This window comes from Clinocottus analis, unplaced genomic scaffold (genome assembly GCF_023055335.1).
Source record: "Clinocottus analis isolate CAN_PGR_092001 unplaced genomic scaffold, fCliAna1.0.p SCAF_16, whole genome shotgun sequence".
Lineage (NCBI taxonomy): Eukaryota > Metazoa > Chordata > Actinopteri > Perciformes > Cottidae > Clinocottus > Clinocottus analis.
Window position 1 is genome coordinate 431,471 of NW_027175887.1, and position 13,695 is coordinate 445,165.

Genomic DNA, 13,695 nt, shown 5'->3' on the forward strand with positions numbered 1-13,695 from the left:
AAGTTTTTCAGAATCTAGCTATCTCAGTTAATTCAGTCTCGTAGATTTGGGGCCTCGGGCATGTTTGATGGAGTCAACCTCACCTTAACAAAATGTTCCAGGAAACCTAACGCGTTCATGAATTTTTCATTTCCTTTTAATTCAACTTCTTTTCTCCCTGTCTGATTTCCTTGCGTGAATGTACTTGTCTCTCAGGTATTTCCATTTTTTTTTAGCCCCATCCTTTGTAAATGCTATGCGGTGACGAGCTAACAGTAATTAAGTTATGCATATTGTACATTGTTGCACAGAATACAGATGAGGAGAATGTTATAGTTGATCGTCTTGTCTAGTGTTTTAATACTTTTTGTTGTTACTATTGTTAAGGGAAAAAAATGCATAACTTCAACAATTGCTGGGCAGCAAAAAGGTTTAGGCTAGGAAACGTTAGAAAAACTGCTAGCCCAACTGTTACAACTGGTAAATTTAACAACAACTTTTCAGTTCGCGGCAGGTTGACAAGAAAGATTACCCTCCATTCATTGCCTCACTGGAGTGCTTGCATCGGGCTATGTTAGCCAAACCAATGTTGAAGTTTGTTTGTAACTTCAATGTTTAAACAAACATAAAAGGTTAGTTGTCAGCACTACTGTACCGTAAAGATAGTACTGTTATGGACGCTGTGGAATAGAAGGCATAACAATTTCACCAGCAGTTGAAATGTTGCTTTAGAGACAGGAGGTCTATGCAAATTTAAAATCATTATAGCAGAATATTCAATCAACCGCCAAGCGGTTTGGCTTGTCACAACCACGTTTTTAAAATCGTTTAATTCAAAATGTTTTTTTTAATTTTTTTATAGTTAAGATGGTTAAGAGTTGAGATGGTAAATGGACTGTATTTTATACCTCTTTTTTGGTCTTCCAACCACTCAAAGCTCTTAACACTACATGTCATTATTCACGCATTCAAACACTGATGACAGGCTACCAAGGTCCTACCTGGGGCCAGGATTAATCCTCCAGGATTGGATTAAATCCTGATCAGATCCCAAAAAATGGTATTTCATAGCAAATCTGATCCTGAAGATTCAGATTCGTTTGGATTTCACTGTGTGTAAAGCGTTATAGAAGACATTTTAACTCATAAAACATGAATGTGCTAAAACGTATTAATGCAGTGTTATAGAAAACATTTTACTCATAACTTTCATCATAGTTATTTTCAATAAAGAAAATAACTATGATAATAGTTATAATAACTCCTTCTTTATTTTCAATAAAGAAGAAGGAAGAATGAAAAGAACCTTAGAAAAGTAAAGAAGAAGCCAATCCTCAACACTCACATTATCATTTTACAGTAAAGTGAGACCATTATTCCTGTCCTACACACCCCTCTAGTGGACACACAGCACATCACTCTTAATTTGTTGGTGGATTCAGGTGCTTGTCTTGACATTTAATTGCGAGTTTGAATTCTACATATTGTGTTATGAATATGCATAATGACTGCCCTCTGATGGGAACCCGGCTATTGCAATTTATTGCACCGATGCAATTTTCTTGGCCACATTTTTAGCATCACATGCTGAAAAACTTATTTAGGCCTATCAGCGTTAGTGCAAACTGTCAAAAAGACAAAATTACATTCTTTTACCTTGTAATTGTCATGTATGGAGGTTATTTCGAAATTATTAGGAAGGTAATGGGTTTTATTGAAAGAACTCTGACGATTTGGTAGGCAGGAGGGGAATGTGGGTAGACCAGTGGAGTCACGTCAGCAGCACGGGCCAGTAGTGCAGGCACAGGAATCCTGGGCAGGGAACAGGAGTCAGGAAACAGTCAATACGAGAAAAATCACAAGAGTACTCCAAGACGTTTAAAGGACTTGTGCTGCGTTCACACAAAAAAATTGCTATTGTTTTTGTGTCTTTATTAATATGTGTGTTTGTTTGTTTTTCTTTTACTTCTTTCTCCTCATTTCTATACTTGAATAGTAAGAAAATAAGTACTGTTTGCCACATACATAGAATCTGAAAAAGTGAAATATATGAGATTTTAAAGACTAATAAAATATAAATTTTTAAAAAAGGATACTTCAATACATCTTCTCTATCTCCTTTTGTATGATTTTCTTTGAATGCACAATACTAACTCTACTTCTTCCCCGGAGTCTTGCTTTCTCACCTCACACGTTTCCATGGATTGGAGTTGTGTCTCTGGAGCCGGTCCTGCCTCCGGTCTCTTGCCATGTGTTAAGCCCACACCTCCTTGGTAATTTGTCTTCTCTGTCTGTTTCAGTTGTGTCTGTCACTCACCGTCTCTCATTCCAGACTCCTCCCTCCTTGTGTCACCCTCCTGTGTGATTGCAAGCCCCACCCTCATTGTTTCCACCTGTGTCTTGTTCCCCTGTGTTTTTAATATATATCAACTCCCTGTCCTGTGACAGTTTGTCTTTGGACGTCCGTGAGTGTTTGTCGCAGTAAACATTGTTTTTTTTTTAACTACCTCGCCTTGCTTTGCTTGTGCGTTCTGATCACCGTGGTCCTGTTTCCCTGATACCATGGCCCTGCTGACGCCCAACCTTCTCTATTTTTCTTCTCCTATGAATTCATGCCCCATTAATGTGCATTTCAAACGTTGCTCCTGTCTTTGTGCTTTCTTGACTCACAGGTTTACATGAATTGTGGTTTTATCCGGACCCTGGTCCTGTCCAACACTTACTGCTATTACCATTAGTTGCTTTGTAATTGGCATTACTAATACCACACACTTAAAGCAGCAGTTCTAAAACGTCACACCCCACTTGGAGGAAGAAAAATGTTCATACCCCAACAGAGTGGAAACAAAACGGTCCATGCTGAGTTTTTATTGCAATAACACATTTTTTTACTCCATCTGTGTTTTTATAAATAATATAAAGAAATTTGCAATCACTTTCAAGTAAACCAGTTGCTCCATCAGACAAAAACAAATAAAATGTGCAATCACTTTGTTAGAACAATGCAAATTTCTGTCTCTACAAAACATACTACTACACAGCTTATTGCGGAAAACAATAAGTTATTTTTTTGCGAAAACAGAATTAGTGCAGATATGTTTGAGGCATCATGTTTTATCAGTATTAGTGGCTGCAACAAGCTTGCTTTCCTCTACACATCTTTTTAAAACGAGGTTGTAGGTTTGATACGGTCACTCTCAATTCATGCTCAATATTGAGCTTGGATCTGTATTTCGTTTTGAGGGAGACGACAGCAGAGAAGCTGACCTCACGGAGATCAGCTTTTGGCAGAGCTACTCTTTGTGCTCCTCGCAGGTGAGTGAGTGCTGCCATCTTCACCCAGGGAGTGTTTAAAAAATGCAGATACACATGTCTGCTTTTCATTCAATATATTTTTCGACGCTGTCTGGGTGCATCCCAAGTTGTTTAAGTTGCACTCTGTCTGCTGGTGGGAGTGTGCTCACCTGTGTGCACATTGGGGCAGAACTGTGCCGTGCGCATTACAGAGAGCAGATCGCGACCATGTAGAGACAGAAATGACATTCCGTCGTACAGATAAGATCAAGAACATAAAGTGGGCTGAAGCTCCCCTCAAATAGTTTATCCATCTTTCTTTACAAGCAGGACAATAATTTATCTCTTTTCAATGAAGAAAAGTTTATATTTGTAGGTGGAAATTTTACTATAGTGCTGCAATTCTGTCTCGTGTTGACTGACTGTCCATTCTGATAGAGGGCTCCTCCTTTGTGGCTCTCCCAATTTCTCCATGTGAATGTTTTTTTTTTTGGTTTTGGAGTTGGATGTCATATGTATACTGATTGTAAAAGCTCCCTGAGGCAAATTTGTGATTTTTGGGCTCGAAAAAATGAATTGAATCTACACAAATAAATACACACACTTTATATACATTGAAGTTTGGACCCGTTACAGGTATTCAACAACAAATTGATTAAGGGGCATTCCACACTTTTAGCAAAGCCGATTAATGGATAACCATTACTGTCTACAGAAGACAAGTTTACATAACTCTTTGACATTGTTTCAGTTTCTGCTGAACTCTGACCAGATGATCCTTAATCAGTTTGTCAGTAACTGTGCAGTCATTCAAGCGAAGACTTACTTTGTCAATTTGTACACAACACGCAAAAGTAAAACGCTTTGTATTCCCCTGACTGAATCACTCTAACAGCCAATACATTCTCTGCCAACTTGTCAAATACCGGCCCTTGGTATGTGGCTCTTTACTCATTAAACTATGAAAAACATTCCGCTTGTTTTTACAAATCCCAATCCCAATGTTGGTCAGATGTCTACAATATTCATGATATTGTCTTCAAATTGTTCAGCCCTAGCTAATTTCACCGTTCCATCTTGCTCCATGTTTCCGACCTTCCATCGTGTTTGACTATTCGTCAAATGTCAACCTTATTCTTCCTTCATCACACATGTAAAGGTAAAAAAGAGAGGTCCAGGAAGAACACACTTCAGGAATCCAGGGAGTTCCCAAACATATAGGGAGCAGGTGCTCTGTCTTGTTTTTGAATCTCCTCGGAAACATTTGGTTACCTCAGCTCGTGTCCACTACCTAGGTAATAGTTCTGGTCCCACAACGCCTGTCTTTTGACGGACATTTTTTTTTATGGTCAGCTTGTGAGGGTTTGTGGTAGAAGTCGTGTCACAGGTCATGACAGAATCACTTGGAAGCGCGGTACACAGCAAGATCCAGAGGCTCCTTGGAAGGAACACACCAATCGTCCGCCTCCAAACTCAATTTATAGTGACGTAATGCAGTCTTGTTGAAAACTGGCAACCTCTCCACCGAGTCTGTAGACAACGCCTAGAGACGGACACGGACACTAGACGGTTAATGATGGATGCTTAACAAGCAAATAAAGCTAACAAGGTTAACTATTTGACTCAAACTTTGTTTTTTGGGAGGCTTTTTTGGCCTGAAACCATTTAATGTGTGTGGTAACAGTAGATTACCTTCAGGTATATGACCGCATCAGTGCCATGACCCTCCATGGAGTAGAGCTGCAAGTCTCCCTGGAAGTAGCGAGTGTAGAGACGAGAGATGGGCAGACCATAACCAAACCCGGCCTGCACACAAACACACATGTTAGCTTTTCTCATGTATTAATATTGCGGTTGAGTGTGTGTGAGCTGCTCACCAGTGGAGATCTGTGCTTGTCTCCTATGGAGGGTCTGGGAGCCGTGGAGTACATGTAGCTGAACAGACGCTCCGTCTTCCTGAAGGGGACGCCGCCTCCTCTGTCACTCATCTTGGAAAGGACGGAGATCGCGCAGAGGTTAAAAGGGATAGTATGTGTATTTTAAAGTTTGATTGTATAAGGTACTCATTTGTATTCAGTGTAGTATCTAGAGCGGACGGCGGTTGGCATTTACCAGCATGGGAGCTAAACACTGTACCACATACTTTTTTATTTCACTTTATCTTGTTGTCATTCAACACCTTCAGGTTGGTTCTTGTCAGACAAGTATTCTAAATAATATATTTTTTTAGGTGTCTAAAATCATTTTTCTGCACCTGTCTCTGTCTAGTGCAGTTTAATGATTTGCTCCCATGTCTCCTTTGTTTAGAACATTACAAAAGGGTGGAGATCGCAGTTTGGACACAAAACTCTTCTTATCTTGTTGGCATAAAACAGAGCGGGATAACCTGATACGTGTGTGTGTGTGTGTGTGTGTGTGTGTGTGTGTGTGTGTGTGTGTGTGTGTGTGTGTGTGTCTCCACCCTTAACCACATCCAGTTTTTCCGTAGCATGCAATTAGGGTAGTAGGTATCAAACAATACTGCGTGGAGGTAATCCTGTCTAAATATGAATAGATGATGTGCCAGCAGCCAATGATGTCAATGAATAGGCTTGGAATCTGAACTTATCTTTGATGATAATGATGGTTTATGGGGTTTATGTAACCTAAATACGCAGCTGAACAGAGATCAGTTAGGGTGAAAAGAACATTAGGGCAAAGGTTGAGAACGCTTAGAGAATGGGGACTCATTTACTGTGTTTTTTTGGAGTTAAGTAGTTTTAGTTAAGCCAACTGTATTTCTATTCTTGGTTTGAGAATTTGGGGCATTGAAGTTACACCTTTCTTGTTCTTTCATCCTGTGGTATTTCAGAAAGCCTAGTAAATGTTGCATTCATGCATGCTGGTGCATTCTGTGGTTTTGTGAATGGTGTCTGCTCTCAGAAAGGCTTAGGTCCATGCAGTGCACCAGAAGAACAGTACAAAAGTACGATTCAAGGAAATTAAGACACATCGCCAGCATATTACGGAAGCTCTAATTAGTCTGCTTACTTCACATTGTTTTGTGTGTATTAAAGGCTTATGATGACATAAGAGTTACATCTGTATTTAGTAGAGTCACTCACCTGGATTGACAGGTCCTCTCCACCAAGAGCAACCATGACTTTGATGGGTGGGAGGGTCCTACTGGACTCGTGGTTCTCAATGGTTGCCCTCATGGCATTCTACAAAGAGGAAACATTAAGGCTTATCAGCTGTTGGGACCAAAGCGTCACACATTTAGGTTGTTTCCGAAAATAAATAAAAAATAAGAGATAAATGGACTGAATTTATGAATCTCAATATATTGTGTTTCATATCCAGTTACATGATTATCTACCTTTAGGTAGATAATCACTGGCAACAAGGAAGATGTTAATCTTCCTTGTTGCCAGTGATTTGGTACATTTTGTAAAAAAGAAAAGTAAAAATGAAACAGCAAAGTTTGGTTTACATTTTTTACCACATTGTCATTTGCAAGTGCATTCATTTTTACTATGCATCATTTTATTATGCAGGCTTTTATTTTAAAGTAATGTTATCAGAACAATATAACAGGCACTTTGGAGCAACAGCAAGTTAACATACATACATATATAGTATTTAAATGTGTTTTTTTTCTGAACAAGTACTGCTCAGTAGTAAGGGGCCCTGTTGGGGACAAGCCGCTCCTTCTTTTGTTCATGTTCAGTTTGTTGCTTATCTTAAATATGTATATTGAAGACCAGCAATTGTTTAACATTATACAAAAGCAACACATGCTTTTCATGTTTTCCAGTTCAGTTTTTTTCTTACTCAGTGAGAGAAGTCCAGTCTGTGTTGGCTTGAACAAGTGTGCTGACGTCTGGTTGAATGAGGTGGAGATGTAAAGGACCGCTGACAGGTCAGCGGCGGCTTTGCGCATACGCGTTTAATGATTAATCTGGACGCGGAGCCTGTCGGTAGACTGAGCGCTTTGTGAGGCGGATTGGCTCGCGGCAGCACTAACAGAAGAGAACAGAAACTACATAACAATACATGCTTTGACGTCAGGCTCAAGTCAGCAAGTCGTCAACATTGCCTGTCGGTGAGGCTACGGAAGTGAGCGCGCACGTACATAAATCACCTTCAAAATAAAAGCACTGTCATTGTATTGCATTTATGGCGTCCATCTTATTTATTTATCATTTTTGATTGACCTCACGCAGGCTGGGATCGGAGAGACGTAAGACACCCAGGTCTGAACTACGCCGTCTGGGAGAGATTTAAAGTGCAGCACCTGTGTGCGAAGTGATAAGACCATCCCAATGCAAACAAACATGCAGTTAACGCATGATCAAATAATTAACACCATTAAAGGATTGAGAAGTTAACGCGGCATGTAGGGTCCAGTGGATATGGAGCTGGACCTATCACTGTATCGCTGCCTGTGCTGCAAAATTGTTATACAAGAAAAGATATGTCCTCTAACTTTATGGAAAGGTTGTAGTAGTTATTCTTCCATACGACTGTATAGAGTGCAGTATAACATATCATGCAGATGCAGTATAATTTGTTACCTTGAAGAGTTCAAAGAGCATGTGGTACAGGTGAGATGGGACGTATGAGATGTGGATGGGCTCTCTGTTGTTGTTGGCTAGGGGAGGAAAACAACAGTCAACGCCTAAACACACAGACATATAAGCGATGGATAAAAATAAAAAAAACTGCGAGTGTATGTTCCGGTCAGTGTTTTTGTGTATGTGCAAGTGTCTCACCATTCATCTGCCTCAGCTCCAGCTCTGGTGCTCCCAGGTAATATTGCTCACACAGCAACTTAGCGCTTTCATAGGCATCTAGATTAGGGAAGAAAAAAAAAGAAAAACAATCATTATGTTTTACACGGGCATGGACACAATAAAACCTACATGAAGATAAAAGAAATGTGATAAATACAAGGTCATCATCAGTACACATATCCTGGCTGATAAGTGTGTTGGATTACAACCAGCTGAGAACCCACACTGCACAGACAGCCCGTCGAGCCCAAGAGAGTGAAATTGTTCCGTTGACGATGAAAATACATTTTGCGCTTCTGAAATGTAAAATGTCCTAAAAGCAAAGCTGACCCAAAGAGCTTTTTGTTTTAATTGCTTTTAAATGCAAGGGGTTATCATTTTGACCATGGATCGTGGTTACATCTGGACAGTGATTGTGCCTGTTGCCATAACCTACTTGACACCCACTGCCACTATTATCAGTCCTATTATTATTATTATTATTATTATTATTATTATTATTATTATTATTATTATTATTGCCATGCATCTTTGTCTCGCTCCCTCCACCTTCGTCCCTCTTTCTATCAGCCCAACCAGTCGAAGTAAATGGCCGTCCACCTCAAGTCCGGTTACGATAAAGGTTTTTACTCCTTAAAAGCGGAGATTTTTTCCTTGCCAGTGTCGCTCATAGGGGCTCATAGGTCTCTGTAAATTATAGAGTGGGGTCTAGAAGTGCTCTATAGGGAAAGTGTCAGAAGTGAGATAACATCTGTTATGATATGATGCCACAAGAATGTAAAGAACTTGACTTGTAATAAGAACATCATGGAATTAGTGGCAGCATGTATAAACCTAATTACAAAACCACCCGTGACTCCATCTCTTTCCCCTTCTTCCTCTTACCTCGCACAACTTCTGTCACGTCACATATCGAGTCAATACAGCCAATGGTGTTGGGGTGGGCGGGATTTGTGTTGCCATTGAAGACAAGAGCTGTAAGAAGGAGTAAATAGTTGGAATTTGAGCATGACTCAAATTACATTTAGTAGCTAGTTGTAGTTAGTTAAAAGTGTGGTTATAACAGGTTGACACTCCAAGTATGCGTTTAGGTGTGTGTGTGTGTGTGTGTGTGTGTGTGTGTGTGTGTGGCGCCGCTCACTGTGCTGGTTGATGAGCATGCGGATGGAGATGCGGCTGGTGTAGAAGCGGTCCAGGAAGTACTGGATGTTGTGGTTAGTGATGGCGTCCTGCTGGCCGAAAGCATCTTTGTACTCGATAATCCCCTGCGCCATGGTGGCAACCACCTCGTTGTGCCGGTTCCTGATGGACTCCAAGACCTCCACGAACCTGCGATCGGCGCACGACGGGAGAGAAGAGGGGAGGAAAGAGGATGAGGACCAGACAGAGGGGAAAGAAAAAAAGGCATAGATTAGGTTAAAGTTGAGAATGAAATGTCCAGATTTGTCGACACTCACATTTCAAGGACTCTGTGGTCATTAGGGCTCTTGTCCAGAAACTCCAGGATCTCCATCAGGCTCTGGGTGTACCTGAGAGAACGAAAAAAGACCACCAGAGAGTTACTGGCAGCGCTGGCTGGACACGCATGTGATCACATGAACCACTGCGGCAGCCTATAGGTTTTAGCTGTACATTCCTCTGGACATGTGAGACAGACAAACAAAGAAAGAGGGAGGTCGGGAGAAGGGGGGGGGGGGGGGCGTAAACAAAACCATCCATCACCGATTCTGATGCATGGCTGTGTGTTGATGTTATTCAATTAAAATAACTCCAACTTGACTATGATTCTCAGAGACGACCCCTCTGCCCCATAGTAGATCATAAGCAACAAACTGCAGGGAGGTGGCTTGTCAAAGTAAGTTAGCTTGTTAGACGAGCCTGTGAGGCTTCTAGTCTCAAGCTATAGCCTGTTATGGTTTCCCTTCAAAAGAAAAGTAAAAAAGAAATGAAAAATGAGTGTGGTGAAAACATATTTCTGTGAGTCATTCCTATTTCTTATAGAAAGTTCTTAGATGACACAACAGCATCTGTCAAGATTGAGGGAAACACAAAGAGATTCGGCAAAAACAACTGTCTGAACTTGCATGCCAAACTTCTCAAACATCCCAAGAACGGCAACTTTACGAGGCCACATAAACAAGGTCAAAGGTCAGACGTCAGTCTCAAGTCTTGGATTAGCCTCAAAACTTCGATCGTAAATACAACCAGAGTGTCGAACGCCGTCTTGCAGAACAACAGCTCGCCCTCTTAACTATGCCATAAAACAATTCAAACATCCACGGTTTAAAAGTGTCTCATTTGCTTAACTGGAATAGAATCTTTCTGCGTCATTTACACTTGTCACTTTCTGTTGGATGATACTGAAAGCGTGAAACTGTATACCTAGAAAATAAGGCGCTCAGCTGCAACAACAAGCGGGCAGGGCGAGGAGACAGAACAAGAACAAAATAAGGCAGGCAGGGGTTGGTGGGGGAACTGGGACAAAGTTCATCCACCCCTTCCCCGTCCTCTTTCTCCTCCTCCCCATGCTCTGTAATATTAGAGCTGAAAACATCCTGGCCTGCTGTTCATCGTCAACAACACAGCGGTTATGAAAGTGCTTTAGAAACGTCACAGAACTCTGTCTGCCTGAAATGAAAACATGGAAACATTCTTCAAAAAGGTGAAATGTCACATGCACTTTTATTACTTTGTATTATACTAAATTCCTTTTGATAATAAAAGCCTGAGGTAACATTTTTTTATACTTAAGTTGGCGTGTCATATTCTCTACGAATCAATATGTCAACCCTTTAGTGACAGCCCATGTCTGTGCCTCACCAGCTGTGCAGCATCTGGACTGAGGGTGTGGCCAGCAGCCGGTCAGGAAGCACCTCGATCTCCTTCATGATGTTGGACAAGCGAACAGGAAGCTCCTGTCGCAGGAAGATGAACGAAGTGCGCTCACAAGCATTGGTGGAACCTGGAGCACAGAACAGAAGGGGAATACAAATCAGCATCAAATTACTTGACTTTGATGACGGTTTGATGACGGTTTTACTAGAAGTTAGCACGATTTGACAAAATAGTCTTAACTCACAGTCCGCATCTCATCGTCTTGGTGAGAAATTTCCTTTTTTTTTAAGTGACCTACAAAAAACTATGGGATTTCGGCCATGAGAAGGTCCCTTGGGGGGTTTGAGAGTACAGTGTATCTCAACCTCACTTTTAATATGAAAAAAAGAAGTAAAAACACTTCTACATCTTACAAAATGTCAGAAAGCTATACCTTCAGTCATTTGTTTACTGTCCTTAGCGGGGGTCATTTTTATTATCATAATCATCACCACCACTATGAACTGCATGAACATGAACAGCAATATTGTCACTGCTCTGATAATCAACACTGCGGATCACCAAGGTCTAACTATACACGATCTAGACACGATATGAATCTTACAAACATGCGTGTTCACAAGGTCTCAATTGGCGCAGACAGAGCGCAAGCTTCGCAAACATAAACACGGTGAGTACTCACCGAAATCCAAGAACTGCTTCATGGACAGGGGAGAGGGGGAGAACTTCGAGAAGTGATCGACGTGTTTGGGAACGTTGATCTGCACCGCAGTCTTCACCAGGGACTGGACGAACCTCATTTTTCCCGTCATCCTCAAAACAAAACAAAGAACACCAAATAAACTGATAGGATATGAAAACGAGATTAAAAATGAAAATACAATTCCTTAAGTGACAGTTGATCGACAAAATCGAGGCGTTTGGGAGATACTGACGTTTACGGTCTGCAGTGCAGCGCGTGGAACTCTCATTTAATAGATGGACTCAACCAATGGGAGAGGGCGCATGGAGTTGTAGGTCCCGCCTACTTGTACTCTAAAGCTAGTAAACAAGGGGGCGGGCGCGTGCTGGGTGACTGTCACGCTCTTATTTTTCCGATAAAAACAGCTGTGTAGAAAAGTGCAACGGTGTGTCCTGAAGTCACGTTCACACGAACATAAGTTGCTCAACAGCAGCCTGTTTACCCGGGGATCGGTTTCAGGAACTGCTTCAGATTTGTATGACCTTGTGTGTTTGTTGTGACTTACGAATTTATTGAAATTCATTGTTTGTTACGGTCATACGTAGATCGTCATCAAACGCACACATTGCAAAGTGTAATGGCGTTTTGGAGACGAGATTTTTTTTAATGAAATTTGGGTTGTTGTAAACGAGTACTTATTGGAATAAAAAAACAACAACATACAGTTAAACATTCAACCTTTATTTGAATTATATTATTTCCACATGTCTAAGTAATGCTCAACACAGTTTTATATTCAATTATTTTCATTTGTTTTATTTGTTCAAGTTCCAAATCAAGGGATGAAAAAATATTTTCCTCTTTGTGATGCATGAATACATTATGCCATATATGTGTTTATATCTCAGGTTAACTACAATTTATTGAAGAAAACCAAATATGTCAGCTCAGTTGTAAATGTTGACATTTTGCACAATATGTTAATACTTTATTTATTCTTCATGCGCAGAAGAGCTGAAGTTTAAATTGGGCATTAGTGGAACATTTTCAAGTAAACTTTCTTATCACATTGCTGTGATTTTTTTTTTGTTATACAAATGTAAAATGTACCCTTTCAAGCAGCTTAGGTCCCCAGGCAGAACCGGTGGTGGCGTCTCCCTATACATACATTGCCAATTGTCTACTATATTATCTACTATACATACCATCACATACTGCATCCAGCATTCTTCAGAGGGATGTTTTCAACCCTTCAATCCACCACAGATTAGTTTTATTTAGTTTAATTCAATTCAGTTTACTTTGTATAGCCAAGAATTACAAATTTGTCTCTGAGGGCTTCACAATCTGTCAGCATACAACATTTCCTGTCCTAGAACCTCACATCGGATCAGAAAAAAACTCCCCCCAAAAAACAGGAAAAAAACCTTTCAGGGAAAAAAGGGAAGAAACCTTCAGGAACAGAATGCATTAATGTCATGTGCACAGAAATCATTGATCATTAATCAGACAGTGGTGATATTGTTTTGTGTCATTATAAGGGCATATAATGCTTTAAGTGGTCTTCAGACAACATAAACAAGATATGCTCATATTGTTCATAAACTGGAAAGAAAAATGCTTAAACATAAAGTATTTCTTGCAGTTCACTTTTGAAAGCTTGTGTCTGCTTGTCATGAAACAGTGCAGTCCAACTGCAGCCACACAATGTCAGTGTTCAAACAGAATGATGATGTTATGTTGAATTAATTATTTTGTTACCCTTCTGTTGTCCTCATTTTCTGTATACACCCCGTGTCCTCCGGGTCAAAATGACCCGTCTTCACTAAACCCCCAATATAAGCAGCTTAATTAGCATCATGGTGATCTTCCTCTTCAGGAGCTGCTGTCTGAGTTCATAAGAGGTGAAGAAATGGTCACATGTCACATTGTGACCCCTCAGTCCCTCTGTCACACTAAGCACAACTCGCATCCCCTGGTTCTTCTCTGGGCATCCACTGGTCGGCTTCCCGGTATAGACTTGCATTTTCCAAGCATAGCTTGATTTAGCATCGCAAGCCACCCATGACTTGATCTCATATTTTGCTGGCTTGCTGGGCATATACTGCCGGAATGGACAACGACCTTTGG

At 40.7% G+C, this 13,695-nt stretch overlaps 1 protein-coding gene across 2 annotated transcripts; it reads right to left on the minus strand.

The window, feature by feature from the left end:
• Positions 1 to 2,832: 2,832 nt before the first annotated feature.
• LOC137786976 (pyruvate dehydrogenase (acetyl-transferring) kinase isozyme 2, mitochondrial-like) lies at positions 2,833 to 11,845 on the minus strand. Of its 2 annotated transcripts, XM_068579136.1 has the most exons (12): positions 11,819 to 11,845; positions 11,566 to 11,696; positions 10,869 to 11,010; positions 9,506 to 9,577; positions 9,190 to 9,377; positions 8,934 to 9,023; positions 8,028 to 8,105; positions 7,830 to 7,906; positions 6,378 to 6,476; positions 5,151 to 5,261; positions 4,966 to 5,079; positions 2,833 to 4,816 (listed from the first exon to the last, which is right to left on the minus strand). In XM_068579136.1, the coding sequence occupies exons 2-12, from the start codon at positions 11,693 to 11,695 to the stop codon at positions 4,673 to 4,675; spliced, it is 1,245 nt and encodes a 414-aa protein (XP_068435237.1). In that variant the 5' UTR covers position 11,696; positions 11,819 to 11,845; the 3' UTR covers positions 2,833 to 4,672. The 2 variants fall into 2 exon arrangements, with proteins under 2 accessions (XP_068435237.1, XP_068435238.1); XM_068579137.1 differs by lacking the exon at positions 11,819 to 11,845 and having other exon boundaries at positions 4,966 to 5,025; positions 11,566 to 11,813.
• Positions 11,846 to 13,695: the final 1,850 nt, after the last annotated feature.

What these genes read in the sequence shown, in the direction of transcription:
- LOC137786976 (XM_068579136.1), bottom strand. Translation starts at nt 11,695, where the DNA reads ATGACGGGAAAAATGAGGTTCGTCCAGTCCCTGGTGAAGACTGCGGTG. An exon ending in GACCACAGAGTCCTTGAAAT is followed by an intron (nt 9,378 to 9,505) that starts GTGAGTGTCGAC and finishes CGCCGATCGCAG; the next exon opens with GTTCGTGGAGGTCTTGGAGT. An exon ending in GGAGCTGAGGCAGATGAATG is followed by an intron (nt 7,907 to 8,027) that starts GTGAGACACTTG and finishes TTCCTCCCCTAG; the next exon opens with CCAACAACAACAGAGAGCCC.